This window comes from Fundulus heteroclitus, chromosome 8 (assembly GCF_011125445.2).
Source record: "Fundulus heteroclitus isolate FHET01 chromosome 8, MU-UCD_Fhet_4.1, whole genome shotgun sequence".
Lineage (NCBI taxonomy): Eukaryota > Metazoa > Chordata > Actinopteri > Cyprinodontiformes > Fundulidae > Fundulus > Fundulus heteroclitus.
This window is the reverse complement of record NC_046368.1, coordinates 8,032,896-8,050,846: the sequence shown is the minus strand read 5'-3', so window position 1 is coordinate 8,050,846 and position 17,951 is coordinate 8,032,896. Positions and strand designations below refer to the sequence as shown.

General features: G+C 37.6%; 1 protein-coding gene across 2 annotated transcripts in view; it reads left to right on the top strand.

Annotated features, from left to right (window-relative positions):
• Nucleotides 1–17,951, top strand: part of stxbp1a (syntaxin binding protein 1a) — a 44,374-nt gene that overhangs the window by 11,536 nt on the left and 14,887 nt on the right. For both annotated transcript variants that reach the window (XM_012864169.3, XM_012864167.3), the window contains exons 2-12: nt 7,821–7,870; nt 8,797–8,878; nt 8,979–9,055; nt 9,646–9,724; nt 10,070–10,173; nt 13,084–13,232; nt 16,003–16,087; nt 16,239–16,369; nt 16,466–16,573; nt 16,671–16,731; nt 17,020–17,085. In XM_012864169.3, the coding sequence (XP_012719623.1) occupies nt 7,821–7,870; nt 8,797–8,878; nt 8,979–9,055; nt 9,646–9,724; nt 10,070–10,173; nt 13,084–13,232; nt 16,003–16,087; nt 16,239–16,369; nt 16,466–16,573; nt 16,671–16,731; nt 17,020–17,085 (992 nt within the window). The remainder of the gene's footprint in view (nt 1–7,820; nt 7,871–8,796; nt 8,879–8,978; nt 9,056–9,645; nt 9,725–10,069; nt 10,174–13,083; nt 13,233–16,002; nt 16,088–16,238; nt 16,370–16,465; nt 16,574–16,670; nt 16,732–17,019; nt 17,086–17,951) is intronic.

Sequence of the window (17,951 nt, the reverse complement as noted above, 5' to 3'; positions counted from 1 at the left end):
CAATATTAGACTGACCGCTTATTTAAATTGGCTTAATTTGGAACAGTCTCAACTTCACGCAGAGGATTTTGTATCCTGTTAAACAGGCTGTGAGCAATTGAGGAGCTACAGAGATGTGCGTTTGTTAATGTTTTTAATGTCTCTATGCGCCACGGAGCCTGTTTGGTTTACACAGCTGTTAGGATGTGTTTGTTCAGGTCCCTTCCCTTCTTTCTGGCTGCCCTGTTCCTGTAATGCTTTGTCTCTATCGGAGAGGTCAGAAAGGAAAAATCTACAGTGCAGCTTCCTGCTGACATGGATTGTTTTTTTCTATTCATATTTATCAGTTAGCAGAGAGTGGAGTTTGGATATTTTGTGCATGAAATATTATAAATGATTCTCAGTCATGCTTGACTATGACTCTTCTTCTGATTTAATTATTCATTTAATGCTAAAACTTTAGTAAGAATCTGTTTTTTTTTTCATTGCATTTAGGTTTTCTTCTGATTTAATTATTCATTTAATGCTAAAACTTTAGTAAAAATCTGTTTTTTTCATTGCATTTAGGTTTTCTTCTTATTTAATTATGCAGTAAATGCTAAAACTTTAGTAAGAATCTGTTTTTTTTCATTGCATTTAGGTTTTCTTCTGATTTAATTATGCATTTAATGCTAAGACTTTAGTAAAAAGCTGTTTTTTTGATTGCATTAAGGCTTTCTTCTGATTTAATTATCCAATTAATGCTAAAACTTTAGTAAAAATCAGTTTTTTTCATTGCAATTAGGTTTTTCATTTAATTTTTTCAACTGGGCCAAATTTCCTCCAGAGCAATTTCAGAGACCCAAATGCCATTTAACGGAAATTCATGATGGCAATTACTTTGTTTTTGCTCTACTTTATTTTCTACAGTGTTGTATAAAGTACTGAAATCTTGGAGTCAAGTAAAAGTATAAGTATTTCTCCAAAAGTCTTAAAGTATCTGAAATGTCTTGTACTTAAGTATGAAAATTACTGTAAAAATAGATGTACTCAAATAATGTAATGAAAAGTATAAGTAAAAAGTAAAACAAAGCACATGCAGTTTGAATGACGTTTTTTAAGATTTTGGTAAACTTTGAAAGTCAAATTCACTTAGAATAATATAAACAACCAAGTGCAGGAGAAATTTAGACCAAGTTTAGACAGAAAATACAACCTTTTTATAAGCTTTCAGTTTTCCTTCTTCAAGCAAGGTCAGTGCTATACACTTTAAAATTGTACACAACCAAGTGCAGGCAAAGGGGGTGTATACTAAGAACATGGTTAAGTGATAAACCAGGCTTAGTTAACCTACAGGAAGTGGTAAACCTGCTAATAGATACACCTGCAGGCAGGCCAGCTGACAGCTTTGCAGTCTTTTTGGTGCCCCCCTCTACACCTGCCGCCACCACACCACACACACAAATCTCTGTATTTTATACTGGATATTTTCAACCCAGCTATTGAATTTAGTGCACTAGTTGATCTTTTCTTCATAAGAGAACAGCAAGCACTGCAGCCAAAATATGGCCTTTTTTGACCTGCTGTATAACAGCCAGCCCATAACATTTTTCCCTTCCATTGCAGGAGGTAGAATATGTTAGATACTTTGGGAATTCTCTGCCCTCTGAATCTGCTAGCTCCGGCCCTGGATTATACTAATTTGTTAATCGACAGTGTGGAAATCTATGAACAATAAAACCAATGTAAATTGTGTTCCTTTGTTTTATTTGTCTTTATCCTAATTTTAGAAAAGTAGAAATAGTCAAATCATTATTTTGTGGAACCCTAATCATAATATAACTATGCAAAGGTCTAAACAAGAATAGCAACTGCCTCAAATTGTTGAAAATAAATTAAAGCAACAATAACAATGAAATACTGATAAAAGTGACACTCTCACCTTTTTCAGACGGCTGTGGCTGAGAATCTGAATTTTTATGACCTACAGTCTTTGCTTTTCCATCTTTTCAGCAGTCTTCAGAACTCCTGCCTGGCACAGAATATTTAGTTTTTATAGAGGAGATTAGGTTTTTCTTGATAAAATGTGGTATACTTCAGAAATAAATGCTATTTTGAGATATTAACGTTGGTTACTTATATTTCTCAAGCTCAACAATTCAAAACTCTCTCTGCTGCTTCTGTTCAGAACTGCACTCAGCAGCTTTCACCTAATTTAGTGCAGATAATATTTAGTTTCTTAACTGGGACTAGTTTCGTAGTCTAGTATTATTGTGGTAACGGCGGTATCCCAGTTAAAATGCTGGTGAAGATTCTCAGTAAAAATCAAAACTGAAATCTCGTGCTCCAAGCACGTACGCACATGCACGCACACACACGTAATAGAAAACAGCCAATCAGGAAGAGGGAAGGCGGGATTTAAGACAGCAAAACCAACGAGAGCGGAGTTTAAGGTGGGTCTCTACCATGTCAATCAAAGGCCAGGCGCGTTAGTGATTGGCTGCGTGGAGCGCCAGGCCCCGCCCCAGCTGGCGCACAGCAACTTTGAAATGACACGCCGAGCGCTTCAAACGCATGTCTGGCTGAGCCAAACCGACACTTTTTTTGTAACGAGTAACTAAACCAAACATTGAAAATGTATCGGAGTAAAAGTATGCAATTAAGTACGGAAATATAGTGAAGTAAAAGTAATCAAAAAAAATTATACTTGAGAAAAGTATAAAGTACTCCAAAATATACTTAAGTACAGTAGTGAAGTATTTTTACTTCGTTACTATACAACACTGATTTTCTACTCATCACTTTTACACCCTACAACCAAACCCTTACTGAGAACAGAGCTGCTGTTTTATACCAAGCCTAGGCACGCCTTTATCTGACCATGTTTTTTGTTAAGTATGAGGGATCTGTTACACTTAAACCTTTTGGTCTATTTGATATTTCAGTACTGGTAGCCTGCTTTTTATTTATTTTTTTGGTCAAATATATTTACCGACAAATATTCCATGTAAATTGTTGTTCAATTGTGGCATCATCTGAAATTTAGGGGCCTAAAATGTGTAAGATGTTAAATTAACACACCCTCTCACACAGGTTGAGGTATAGATTAACTTAGAAACGGTTAACCAATCAGAGATCACAGTTTTTATAGCAGCTTTTATAGCGCAGGGGCCATGATGTTCGCTCAGTGGCGTGTTAAAAGCTTCCATCTTGATGGGCTTCTGGCAGACATTACAGAGGTAACCAGAAAGGGGGTTCTGGAAAGTATTCATTCAGGGGAAGCTAAATACAAATGCATGCTGCATCTTTGTAGAAAAAAATATGAAACCACTGGTGAACTGGTTTACTTTGTGTTAGTCTGTCAGATAAAATCAAATAAATACACGATAAGGTGTGTTAAGCGGTATGAATAGTTTTGCACCACACTGTAGAGGTTTACAGTTTACAATCAAGGAAGAAATTCCTGAAACAGCAATGCTTTAAATTCGACCCAGAACAATAACTCTGTTAAATGAGAAGGCGTCCTCGCTATTAAAACCTCTCACAAGTAAGAGGCGTCATCCTGACACATTTAGTTACACGAGATACCAACTCAGTGACCGGAGCTGCTTGTGTTGCAAGAGGATTTAGCAGAGAGGCAACAGAGGAAGAGGAAACACGAGCTGAAGCAGAGGAAAAGGGAAAAAAAAAAAACATCACAGCTTTCCTATTTATAGCCTTGCTTTGTTTCCTTCATTCTCTCAACATTCAAGTGGACTTCTAAGAATAAAAGTGAAGCGACTTTAACTCATTTTATTTGATCATTTAGCTGCAGTTTTCAACAGTATCGTAACAGTTTCAGTAAAGTGCAGTAGCAACATTTTGTCGTGCCAAAACATTACATTTTCCATCAGTTTCACTCTGGATGGATTCGGTTTGTGTCGCACGTCTTGCTGTGCCGAGACAGCTTGGAGCATGTCGGTTTTTTAAGAAGGAGATCCTGAAAAGACTGGAGCTCAGGCCGCTCAGGCCGGGGAGGTCTCTGTCCTACTGGGGGTCAGATCCAGTTCATCAGGGGTCTGTGTTTCTGGATTCACAGATTCAGTTTTCTATCAGTTCTGCTGCAGATAATGCAAACACAAATTACGTTCTAAATATGTTTTTTATTTATATGCACTCAGTGCTACTTGATTGGGCGTCCTTCTGCATGAATTACTGCATTAGTGCAGCGCAGCATGGAGCAGATAGCTCTGTGGTTCTGCCTCTATATTGTTTGAATTGTTGGAGCTGCGGTTTCTCATCATCCCCTTAACGAAACCAAATTGATGTTTCAGTTGAGTGCAGTTGCAAAGTCCTGCTGTAAAATGAAATCAGCTTTAAAGCTCGTTAGCAGCAACACGCCACAGTTTCCTGCTGGATGGCTGCTCTGACTTTGGGCTTCAGAAAGCCCAGTGGACCAGCAGATGACACGGCATCCTAAATCGTCACTGACCGTGGAAACGTCCTGGACTTTAAGCAACGTGGTTTCTGTGCAGCTTCACTCTTCCTCCAGACTCTGTCACCTTGATTTATAAATAGGATGCAAACTTTACTTTAATCTGAAAACTGAGTAACAGTCCATTTCTTTTTCTCCTTAGTTCAGATACTTCTGACGTTTTTTCTGCTTCATGTTAACACAAGAAACATGGCGGCTGTAGCCTAAGTCCCGTCTGTGTGAGGTCTCTCCTAAAGCAACGACTCCAGCTACAGTATATTCTTTGTAAATCGCCCTTAATTTCTTTAAAGAGCTTTGCTTCACAATCTATTAAAAACTGCTTATTTATATAAATTTTTCCTACTGTGTCTTTTACTTCCAACAAAATTTCCTTGAGAATACTTGGACACAAGAATCCTTTTGTGGCTCATGGCTGCCTGCAGGACAATTGTTGAGTCGGCAGTTTTCCCCATGATTGTGCAGGAAGTAACATAATGTTTTTTGTTTTTTTTAAATGTTTTATTGGTTTTATGTAATATTCTAATTTAGGATTTTAAGTACACCATGGTCATGATCTAAAATCAACAAATAAATGTTTGAACTATATCAATCAGTATTTAATGAATCTAGATATAATACGAGTTCCTCTTTTCACTGCTATTCTAGTTTATGGAGACAATTTGGACATAATGTTTTTTATGAATTTTATGAATTTTTATGTTTAATTCAATCTTTAATAATTCTTTTTTTGTCATGATTTTGTCAAAATGTTCTTCTTCCTACTAATTGATAAGTAGCGTTAGCTTAGCATTGCCTGTGAAAACCGCCAATCAACCAATCAGCAGCTTCGGAAAGACCGTTTCCTGTGCTTAAAGCCAAAGCCGCCCCTCTCGGCAGCCTTCTTTCGATGTGCAGTCTAATCTGTTTTATTTGAGCTCTTTTTAATCTGTGATAATCCATCTGGGTCTTTGTGGCCTCAGGTTCTAGCGAAGGACCAAAGGCTTAGCAGTTTGTGGCGATCCAACATGATGTTCAGCTGTAATTCACTGAGAAGGGATTTTACTGTAATATGGCTGGCAGATGGAGGGCACACTGATCAGGCCAATATCCGCACTGGGGCATAAACATGGTGATCATGTGGCTGCTGCACAGTAGACGGGGTTTTAATCCCTTGTGAACGCTTCAGCTGGTAGATTTCCCTGCCATGCCCCTCTTTGGTGAAACTGGGAATAGTTAAACCTGCAAATATTCACTTTAATGTGAGATTCTTCAACTCATCAGTTGGCTTGGTTTCTTTTTATTTGGCAAAAAGCTGGTTTTGTCACAATATTGATTTAAAAATGTTTTCTTACCATAGAACATATTGCTCTTTCACAAAATCAGTTTAAATATCTCATTATCTCGAGATATTAGTTTAAATACTTGATTTTCTGAAGATACCAGAAGTCATTCTGTTGGGATCATAGTTTTGACCTCTAAATATCTGGAGATAGTGGAGCTACAGCAAAACCCAAAAATAAATAAACCCACTTATAGATTTCCATTTAAAATAATTTTCACTCTACAAAGATGTTTGTTTCTGACAAGAAATTAAATGGGTCCTTTTCAAAAGATAATTATACAATGTAAAATGTATCAATAAAAAAAATTAGGTTTCTTGGAAAATTAATCATCTTCGTTGATTAACTCCAAGTCTGACTTTGGAAGGTTTTTTTTATTACCATCATTACCGTAATCTACAGATCCTCCTCCTGAATAAACTTGGGACTGTAGCCTGTCCAAAATGTTAACGGTACTTCCAGTCAGAAGAAACAAAATGGTAAATTGAAACGGTTAATTTAACCCTAAATCTGTCAAGAGGTCTGAATGATTTTGGAATTAACAGTATTTATAGTAAAATAGTGCTTTAAATATTTTACTATCCTGATATTTCAGCAGATTTCTGTTGCTTTAATTCTCCAACATATATTTTAATAATGAGACCTATGTTTTATTGTAATAGTGATTTAAATGTCTTAGCTCAATATATATATATATAAAAAACAGCTTTTCATAACAAAGGACCTAGTAATCTTGGAGCGATTAGTCAAAGATAACTTGAGATGTTGGACATTGTAATCAGGAAGGTTTCATTGCACTGTTCCATATATGAAGGTTGAAGAATATTGCACAGAATTTACTGCAGGCATTAATGCATTGTCAAAAAAGCTTTAAGTCACTAATTCATGCAACACAGTAAATCATATTTAAAAGTTATAAAGCCACATTATACGCATAAAAAAAGACAAAAACCGATCATGATAAAATAAGGTTATATACACCAAGCCTCCATCCTGATAACGTTCTGATGGTCCTTTTTGTGGATAAATGGCCCCAGCACCGGGCGTGATTAGCAGATATAAACAGGCATGGCGCCATCTAGTGGCAGTATTGTAGAACTATCATAATACTGGTTTTCTTAATTAATAAATTACTCGTAAATAATGCCGGACCGAGCCCGACCCTCTGCAATGCCTCACAGTAAAGCAGCAGCCCACCGTGACTGAAGACCAACGTTATTAATTAAATAAACCGATCTACAGCAACTTTAAGAGTCTCATATCAGAACATTTACTCACATCAGTCAACTCTGCGTCACATCTGAGCCTCGGCAGGTTTAGCGTCCACTTCAGTGAACACCAACGTTCAGACTGTAATCCCAGAGATATTCCAGGCTTTTCCCTCTTGGATTCATATTTTTTTGCTCTTTCTTCAACCTCAAAATCAAGATGAAAATATGCCTGTAGAAATCAATAATTCTGTTAAAGATCCTTCCCAAGAGTCCTGACATGTCAATAAAGTTCAATAAAGTCAGTAAAACAAGAAACACTCAGTTTAAATCAAACTAGACTGTTAGCCTATGATTGTTAAAAAAACAGATATAAACCATTAAAATAAAGACAAAGCTGTTAAAAAAGTAACATTTTGTAAAAGCCTAATATTAAGACCCTCTTTTATTTGTAAAGTTCTGATGATATTTAATTTGATTTAAACAAATGTATTACTTACCACGATTTACCATTACATCTTGTTTTCGTACCCGCTGATATGTGTAAAGTAGCATGAGATCTACTTTTCTTTGGAGTCATAAAGTTTAAGGGAAAAAACAAAAGACATTCCATAAGTCATCCTGTCAAGAAGGAAATATTCACATATCTTTGCATCAAGGCTCCAAGATTAAATAAATGATCCTTGACAAATGTTTCCCTAAATCCCTAATTTCCAATTGTTCTGCTGTAGCTTTAAAGTCTTAAAAGGTGGAATAATCTGCTGTTTGAAAACTTTGCCTCCCACTTTTTTTGTATACATGCAATCCCTTCTGTATCTGTCAAAAAACCCTGATTAAAGTTATTTGTCTCTTTTTTCACAGAGATTATGAACGATGTTATCAAGAAGGTGAAGAAGAAGGGAGAATGGAAGGTGAGAAGTTCAACGTTTTCGCTCTATAACATGGAAAGATGGCAGCTCTGCTGAAGCCTCATGTTTCAAAGATAAATTTCACCAGGACCTGTGTTGCTTTCACTTGTTACCTAATTTTTATTTTATTTTATATTTAAGGAATAAATACAATTAATTCAATCATCATTTTGTTTTAGGTAATCATTGGTAATATGAAATAGAAGTTTGTTCTTCCAGCTTTAACAATGTGAATACAATGATTCAAAATAGTTAAAATTACAGGTTTCCAGAATAAAGGCAGGTTTAATGTTACCTTTACCTTTAATGTGAAATTTATTCCGCACAATTCAACAGCAAACACAAACCTGTTGGAGGGAAACATGCAAAGGGTAGAAAGCTGTCCCTCCTGCAGAGCACAGAGTGCTAGATATGTACAGATGTGTACGCTTTTTCAAACTTTCATAACATTTTAACATTTGCTGAACATAAAAACAAGCTGAAAGCTACTAAAAATTTAAAAAAAATATATTTTTTCTTTCCAACAAAACAAAAAGTCCAAAGCGTTCAACTATTCTGACGTTTAAGAATAGGAGGCTGCCGTTCTGCATCTTTATATTATCACTTTAAGCAGTAACTGCTTAAAATGCGGCTGTTTTTTTTCTGTAAAGCCTAAAATCACCTTTTTTTTTAAATGTAAAAAGATGTATGATCATTTCTTAAAATTATGAACAAAAAGAAGTTCCTATTAATTTTGCAATTAATTTTTTTACAGGTGTGTCTGGATTTGAAATCCATTAAAAATTGATGTGACTGAATTGGTAGACTTAATTTTAACACTAAAAGACAGATGAAGTGGTTTCTTTTCCATTTCTTAATGGGACAGTTGCTTTAACATGTGACGAGTAGTAAATATTTGCCTTAAACTCACTTTTGCCTTCCGTCTCCAGGCTCTGATTGTGGACCAGCTGAGCATGAGGATGTTGTCCTCCTGCTGCAAGATGACAGACATCATGACAGAGGGCATCACCAGTAAGAGACGTCTACCATTTATCTCTGCTCTGCGAGGCTTTATATTGCCAGACTGTGAATGTTTAACTGCATATCTCCGTATTTTTCTCTGCCTTCAAAGTTGTGGAGGACATCAACAAGCGGCGAGAGCCTCTGCCAAGCCTGGAGGCCATTTACCTGATTACACCGACAGAGAAGGTAAGGATGGCAAACCAAGTGCGAACTGCGATTAGCCACATTTGTTAGACATCAGTTTTACATTCTGCATTTTATTCTAACTAATTTTATTTATCAGTCTGTGGTGATAAATTCAGATAGTGTCGTTTTATTAGCCTTGCTATGATTAACACACTACCGTAGCCTATATATACTTTTATGACTTAAAGCAGGGGTCCAAGGACCCCTTTAGATTCCTCATGCTGATAGTGTTTTTTTTAAACCTTAAGCCTTTTGTGCTGTTAAATACATTAGGAATTCTGCATTTTTTTTAAAAAGTAAATATATAAATACACCTGATATTAGAGATTAGATCCTCATTCTTGATGTAACTGTTGTCATACTTCCTAATTTTAGCTGATTTGGCTTCTACCTTACTTGTTGAAGTGGACAGAGTTAAATATTTGTCCATTGTGTTACTCAGCTCAACCCTGATCTGCATCCTCAGACCTGACAACATGTGTTTCACGAACCTCCAACCCGTGGTTTGCGGACCCCCAAGGGTCCGGGGACCCCAGTTTGAGGGCCGCTGACTTAGAGAAATAAAACTGTCTGACTTCTTCTCTTTTCAGTCTGTCCACACGCTCATCGGTGACTTTAAAGACCCTCATTCAGCTAAATACAAGGCAGCCCATGTTTTCTTCACTGACTGTGAGTAACACAGAAATACGCTCTTTTTACAATCTTTTAATCGCTCCTTCACAAATGGGCTAGTTTTAGGAAATATGTTGTGCCAATTAAGCGTTCAGGAGGTTTGAGAACTTGAGATTCTTTCTTTAAAAAGTCCGCAAAATGTTTGATCTGCACCAAACTCAGAGATGTCGACTGCGAAAGAAGCTAATTTCTCATTTAGGACTTACTAAAATTATAAATGACTGTCATTCAGTGTATAAAAATGTAGCTACATACAAATGTTTATCAAAAATAACCTTATTGATCAGTAGTCAGTTGAAATGAGTCCAGACAGGAAGTGTGATTGTTGTCTCTGTTTCCCAGCCTGCCCTGATCCGCTCTTCAATGAGCTGGTGAAGAGCCGGACCTCTAAAGTCACCAAGACTCTGACAGAGATAAACATCGCCTTCTTGCCCTACGAGTCTCAGGTAAACATAAAACTCAACTCAGTGGCTTCCTCCATCTTGCCTTTTTTTTCTCCTTACGGACATCGCTGCTGTCTGATTGGTTTTCTACACCTGTTTGCCAATTAATGCCAATTTTGTTTCCCCGACTTTGCTTGCGTAATGTTTTTCAAGCACTATGTCCGCAAAGCTATATTTGAACCAAAGATACAAGTAAGTACGAGTGTCAAATTAATCTTTTATGTTCAGAGGGGAACATAAAGGCCAAATTATTCACAGTCTTAGGAAAAATAAAACCTCCATGGTTACTAATATTATTATGGTGACAGGAAAAACTAAGTTTACCCCTTGATTCAATAGCTTGTAGGACTTTAGTAAACTTACTCTGTGGTTCATTTTCTGGCCGACTCAGTTTCCTCCCATTGTTGGTCCTCTTTTCTTTGCAGCGTTGCTTCAGTTCTTAATCGCTGCTGGTTTTGGGTTCATTGTCCTGTTGCTGACCCAGTTTAGGCCCAGCTTCACCTGTCAGTCATGTTGCCTTCATGGACTTCTCCTCCAGAGGAGTTCAGGCTTAACCCAGTATCTGTTGTCATGTCCGTCTCATCATCCCTCTTCCGCCAGGCTAGACAGTTTGTATGAGTGTTTTTTTTATTTCTCTAATGTGTTTAATTTTCTGCAAATGTGGTGATTTGAGTCGTGTCCAAACATCTCTACCTTGGTCTCATCTGCCTAGAGCAGGGGTGTCAAACATACGGCCCGCGGGTCGAATCCGAACAATTTAGTCCGGCCCTGTGGCTATATGCATTATCATTATAAAAATGATAATGCATATTTTTTTTCCCCCAGTGTCCTGTCTGGTAATGTGGCAATAATATTTGTTGTCTTAATGCCAAAAAGAGCTCATCAGATTTGACTTTCACAAGTGGAGCAGTTCTGCTTTTGCCATAGTGCTCCGCTTGATCTATGAATGTGAATAGTTTTATTATGATTCATGTGGGGAATATCTCAAATGATATGGACACTACAATGGGAAAGTATGAGAGGAAAGGAAGAACAAGAAGAAAAAAAAACAAAAGGTGAAAGACAGAGGAGATAAAAGGAAGAGAATGATAAAACAATTATTTAAAAAAACATGTATTTCGTTTAATTGAAAATATGCAGTTCCTATATTGTCCACGAGGGGCGCTGTGTTTTAATTAGCAGATTAAGCTTCAGGTGTGGGAAAATTTAAATAATTTCTTAATTTTTATCTGTTTGATGTATTTTGTCATGTCGGACAGTGTTTTTAGGTTCCAAAAAATGTGAATAAATGTTTTTCAACATTGTATAATCACTGTGATCAGTTCTTATGCATAATGCACAAGTAAATGTTTAACTGAGTAAAAGTATTGTTGAAATTGCACATACTTTTCTTAAAAACGTTGAGGTTATTCATAATATATTGTGTAAAAGTGAAATTAATTTAATATAAAAATCAACAACAAGTCCACATTTATTAGTTCTATTTAATCTTGCAATGAGTTTACTCGTGTGGCCCTCTTGAGATCAGATAAGGCTGTATGCGGCCCCTAAACCAAAATGAGTTTGACACCCCTGGCCTAGAGCATTGTTTATTTCATTCAGATACAGCTTTCTTTCGGGACAACTGAAGCTTTCTCCTGTCAACATTTCCGACAAGCCACATTTATCTCATCTTCTTCAATCTGTCCCATCATGAACTTTGTCATATTTCCATCTCCTAAACATCCCTTGCCAGTTCTGAAACAGAGACAATGTCAGCAGCGTCTTACCTTACGTTAAAGGAAAAAAACAACTCGAGCGTTGCTCAGTGGCCTAAAGACCTCTTCAGATGAATGTCTGTGCTGCATTTATGTAAGCTTTTCATTTTTAAGTCATCAAGTTGTACGTTATTACATTGGTAATACATTTCATCATGAGTTATTCTAATGGATTTAGAAAACCTAACCTAACGTGAGAGAACGTGTTGGCGGACAAATTTTGGGATGTTGCGATAAAGCAAGATGTCGTCTACATAAAGGCTAATCGTAGGGTAGGCATGTTATGATTGTGGTTATTTTATATGAACATCGATGCAGCTAGTTGTTAAATATTGTATTCATTCATGCAATATTATGATGCAAACAGGTATGTCAGGGTTAGCGACTGTTTCAAGTGACCAATTTCAAAGCTATTTTTATCCTCATCTTGTTTGTTGTGGAAACCACAGACAAAGAAGGATCCAGGGATAAGAGCCCTGAGCAGAAGCAGTTACAGATCGATTACAGGAGGGAGGGAAGGAGTGATGGGATATACACAGCAATAGAGGTTGCTTTCTTTGTTTTTGCCAGAGTCTGAGACGATTACAGAGCGAGAAACATCGGTGGCGGATGCTGACTCATGATAGACTTTGTTTACCCGCAGACTGTTCCAGAAAGGCTCACGTTTCTCACATTGACTTCTTTCTCTAATTTTCCTCCAGCCATTTCTTCATCGCTCACAACAACAATCCCCTCAGCTCTTCTTTTATCTTTTTCATCCATCCGTTCCCCATTAACCCATTCTGTCCTATCCTTTGCGATTCTGCACAATGCTTTCCTCCTCCCCTGTCAACAGCGATTAATTCAGAGTCGGTGCTTTTTTTGCTCGAGGCAAAGAGCAGCTGCCTATCTGGCCCGCCCACCTCGACCAGATTGCATTAACTTTACTGGATGGCGATGGAGCTACACGGCAGTTTGTAGCCAATGGTTGCTAAGCCGGCCGATGCAGGAGACACTTCTGCAGAACAGACGTGCTCATGTGATTCTGGACCAGAATCAGAGATGAACCATAGAAAGCATAGAAAAAAAGGCAATAGGTTATGTAGGGAGACCAATAAAAGGTCATATCTACAGATGAACTCCTGAAAGTCATGATGAAGATGACTTGTCTGTGCAGGTGTACTCTCTGGACAACCCAGATGCCTTTCACAGTTTCTACAGCCCTCATAAGGCCCAGCTGAAGAACCCGGTAATGGAGAGGCTGGCCGAGCAGCTGGCCACGCTCTGCGCCACGCTGAAGGAGTACCCGGCTGTCAGATACCGAGGGTGAGCAACACGGGGGGCTTTAGTGAAGTTTTTCATCACAGGCTTGTGGGAAAACCCCAAAACAGCGATTTATTTTTACATTCTCGTTAGCTTAAGACCATCTTGCCCCAAATCCCAAAGCCATTTTGTTGTGGTTTCATGACACCATACTATTAATACTATTTATGCTACAGTTCACAGTACATTCACAGATCAATTTGAAAATATATTGGAGTATTTGGTTTCCTGTTGCCAATAGCTAGTTAATCCAAATGCTTGATAAACATGGCAGCAATCATAGCCTCCAGTCTTTTTTGATTATGTCTCATAAAGCTTGGCACGCCTGTTTTGGGTACCGTATTTCCCGAACTATAAGTCGCATTTTTTTTCATAGTTTGGCCGGGGGTGCGACTTATACTCTGGAGCGACTTATGTGTGACATTATTACACATTTTTACCGGTATATCATTACACCTGTTATTTTCACACCAAACCGCAAGAGGGCGCTCTAGGCCTGTGTTGAATCAGACGTAAGCAACATAGAAGCGGAAGTGCCACATTTTCTACGTCCGGAGTGAACAGAGTTATTTAAAAGTGACACAGAGGATGAAGATTTCACTGGATTTTAGTTATTTGGAGTGACACGGGCGCTTTGGTTAACTTCTTCGCATGTTATTTATGCTATAGTTATCTGAATAGCTTTTAATATGTTATGTTAACATACCAGGGACGTTCTCAGTTGTGTCATGTAGCGTAAGCTAACCGTACAATTATTCAGCCTGTTGTTGCCTCCGTTCTATTTTTATTTAAAATTGCCATTTTAAGATGACATGTCTGTTCTTGATGTTGTATATTGTCAAATAAATTTCCCCCAAAAATGCGACTTATACTCCAGTGCGACTTATATATGTTTTTTCCTTCTTTATTATGCATTTTATGGCTGGTCCGACTTGTACTCCGGAGCGACTTATAGTCCGGAAAATACAGTATTTTCTTCCTTAGCTCTTCTAAAGATCTGTGATATAGGGCTTGGAGACCAAGACCTTGATTGCTCAGTTTATCAGGCTGCCGATTCCACAGAGGGTCATAGAGGCTCCAAACCTCTTCTAGTTCCCAATAATGGACACCATGGTGGATCTGGAGAAGTTCAGAGCAGTCAAGTTATTTTTACCTCCTTCCTCAGATTAGCGCCTTGACCGTTTTGTGTCGAGGTGCTAATCTGGGGAAGGAGGTAATAAGAAGGAGGTCTAGAGGCGATCTCTCTTTTGGCTTGGTTTCTGCTCTCAATTGCACATTTAACTGTGGGAATTTATATGAGGGGCATCCAAACATTTGTCTGAACAATAAACGAAACCTGCATTATTTTAATGAAAAGAATTAAGTATATATATTTTTTCAGAAAGGTCTGCGTAAATCCTTGTGGATCCAAAACATTAAAACCTTTATATATATATATATATATATATATATATATATATATATATATATATATATATATATATAATTTCCTCAGTTATCACGTTTTTATTGCCCAATTTAATTTTCAAATTTTCTTAACCAAGACAAATTGTATTCTCAGCAACGAAAGCCGGATTTAAGGTTTGCCTTATTTAGCTGAGTTCAATACGTAAATTAAAATAATATTTTGGTGCAACTACACCTGCTTTTGAGTAGAGTTCGCTGTTTATGGTCCTACTTACTACAAAGCTGAAAAGACAGCAAAAAAAAAAATAAATATTAGAAGACAAATATCTTTAGTTGTACACTTTACAATTTTAATTTGTCAGCATATATTTGCTTCAATTTAAAGGCAATCTGTTCCCATTTGCATCAACTGCCTGCATTGGGGTGGGTCACATTTATTTCATTTCAGGGGTCATAAATGGTTCCCGTGCCGCTCTCTGGACACCCCTGCAGTTTGTAGACATTAGTTGATAGACTGTATTTACTTCTTTCATGATATTTTGGCTGATTTATTTAGATTTTCCCCTAATGTTGCACAAAGAATCAGGGGCATTTGGGGCTCTTTGGACCTTCCACAGTGGCTCTTAATAACTTTGGCTACAAATTATATTTTTATTATGGTATTTAAATGTAATAATGGTAATGAATGTAGGTTTTAGCAGTTTAGCAGTCAATTACTTAAAATTTTTATAACAGAATGATGTTAAAAGTGCCAGTAATATTTAATTTTAAAATCAATATTTTTTCATTATGTTGGAAACTATGATTTTTTTTTACATAATTTTTCACAAATATCAACATCCCGTCCATTTTCTTTTTTTAAACCCTAAAATAGACATAAAATGGTGTTTCTTTAACGATCACAACATATTTCCTACAGTAGATCTGTAGGAAATATCACACAACTGGCAACATTTGCAACTGTTACAACTGGCAACATTTGCAGCTCTGAATGCGTTTAATTCAAGTGGACTGTAGGAAAAATGGCTCTTTAGACTGTAAAGGTTGCGGGCTGCTGTCCTAGTGTATGCAAAACTCTGAATTTGAAGATAAGAAAATGTTCTCTCTCATTATTCTGGTATTTAACGCCTCACAAGATCTTTGGTAATCCGAACGCATCTAAACAAAAACAGAAAAAAGTTAGTGTTATCCAGACTTAGATAGTGATGTGTCTCTATAGTCTATTTAAATATCTGGTTCAAACTGTTTTTTTAATCACTTTTAAGCTTCTAACGTGGATTTAAAGCTCACAGGGTGTAAAAAACAGAGAAGTTCCTCCATAGAGACAGTATTTTTTCAACTCATCCTACTGTTTTTGGTCCGTTAGGGAGTACAAGGACAACGCCACCCTGGCCCAGCTGGTTCAAGACAAACTGGACGCCTACAAGGCGGACGACCCCACCATGGGAGAGGTGAGCTCCAGCAGCTTAATTTCACATCTCTTTAAAAACGTGTAACTTCTATGGGATCTTTTGCAACACGATGCTCAGGCATGCTGGAGAATTTAGCAACATGAAAAGCAGCAAAGCTAAGCTCTCTCTCTCTCTCTCTCTCTCTCTGCAGGGTCCGGATAAGGCCCGCTCACAGCTGATCATCCTGGACAGAGGTTTCGACCCCGTGTCGCCCGTCCTACACGAGCTCACCTTCCAGGCCATGGGCTACGATCTGCTGCCCATCGAAAACGACGTCTACAAGTGAGCAAAAACAGTGGATTAAGGGAATTAAAAGTGGTTTTAACGTGCTCTGATTGGAGGCTGAACGACTTCTCCGGCTGTCTGATCCGCCCTCAGATACGAGACCAGCGGGATCGGAGACTCCCGAGTGAAAGAGGTTCTCCTGCACGAAGACGATGACCTGTGGGTGAGCCTGAGACACAAACACATAGCCGAGGTGTCCCAGTGAGTATTTCTCTTTGCCCTCTTCTCCCTTTTGGTGCGTCATAATGTCTGTGTTGTTACTACAGTGGAGTTTATTATCTTTATGCTCTGAAATTAGGGAAGTAACACGTCAGCTGAAGGAGTTCTCCTCCAGCAAGAGGATGAACACCGGAGAGAAGGTAAAGACAGAGACCCGGAGAAATATTTCAAGTTTGAATCTGAAATGAGTCAGAAAATCCAGACAAGGGCTTAAGGAAGATTACTTTAAGATTAATTAAACCAATATAAATATAATTTCAATGCTATAGGTGAAGAGATGCACGTATTTGTACCGGAAATGTTCGGTACAGTCCTACTTTAGTTTTACTGTTTTATTATAGACTTCAAGGCAGTTTAAATATTACTTTTTATTAGTTTTTTACATTCCTCTAAAACATTAAATACATTGTGCTAATGTTTTTTCACAGACCACGATGAGGGATTTGTCTCAGATGCTGAAGAAGATGCCTCAGTACCAGAAGGAGCTCAGCAAGGTGTGTGCATGTTGGCCATCAGCGAGGCTCCTCTCCCCCTGCGGGTTTTTGATGCTCCGTTCTGATGAAATCTGATTTTTTTTTTGGGATGGTCGTTCTTATTACTATTAAATATGACTGTGATCATACTTCTGTCTGAACCGCAGAGCGACCCGCACGCGCAGATAACAGGAGGAGACGTCACACAGCAGCGCACTGTTTGCGGAAGTAATGATGAATGTAATTGTTTCAATAAAGTTTCATTTAAAAAATATATATATATAAAAAGCTTTAAAAAAACGCTGATACCGGCCAGCATCCTTGTTATTATTAGAAAGCTGTTCAGCAATGGATGCCCATAATATTAATACCACATCATAGCAAGTAAGAAGAAAGCAGCACAGCTATTAACAATTAGGGCTGGGTATCGATTCACATTTCAAGAATCGATTTGATTAAGACTCAAGATTTCGAATTGATTCTTTTCGATCCAATCTCAAAGTGGATTTCTGGTATAAAAAATGTTTTTTAGCTGTTACCTGAATTACATTTTCATTTAACCTTCATTTAACCAGGAAAAGAAACATCCCATTGAGATTAAAAAACTCTTTTTCAAGGGAGTCCTGGCCAAGAGGGAGGAAAGTTACACATTTAACAGAGATACATTAGAATAAATGACAGGTACATGAAAAAAAACATATCAAGTAAAACAGTTACAGATAACAGAGGCTGTCTCAAATTCTCTCATTTTTAACTTAAAAGCATTTAAGGATAAAAACTCAGTCAACTTCCAGTCTCTTTGTAAAAAATTCCACGCACAAGGAGCTGCGTAGATAAAGGCTTTCTTCCCTAGCTCTGTGTGGGCAAAAGGAAAAGTGAGCAACAGC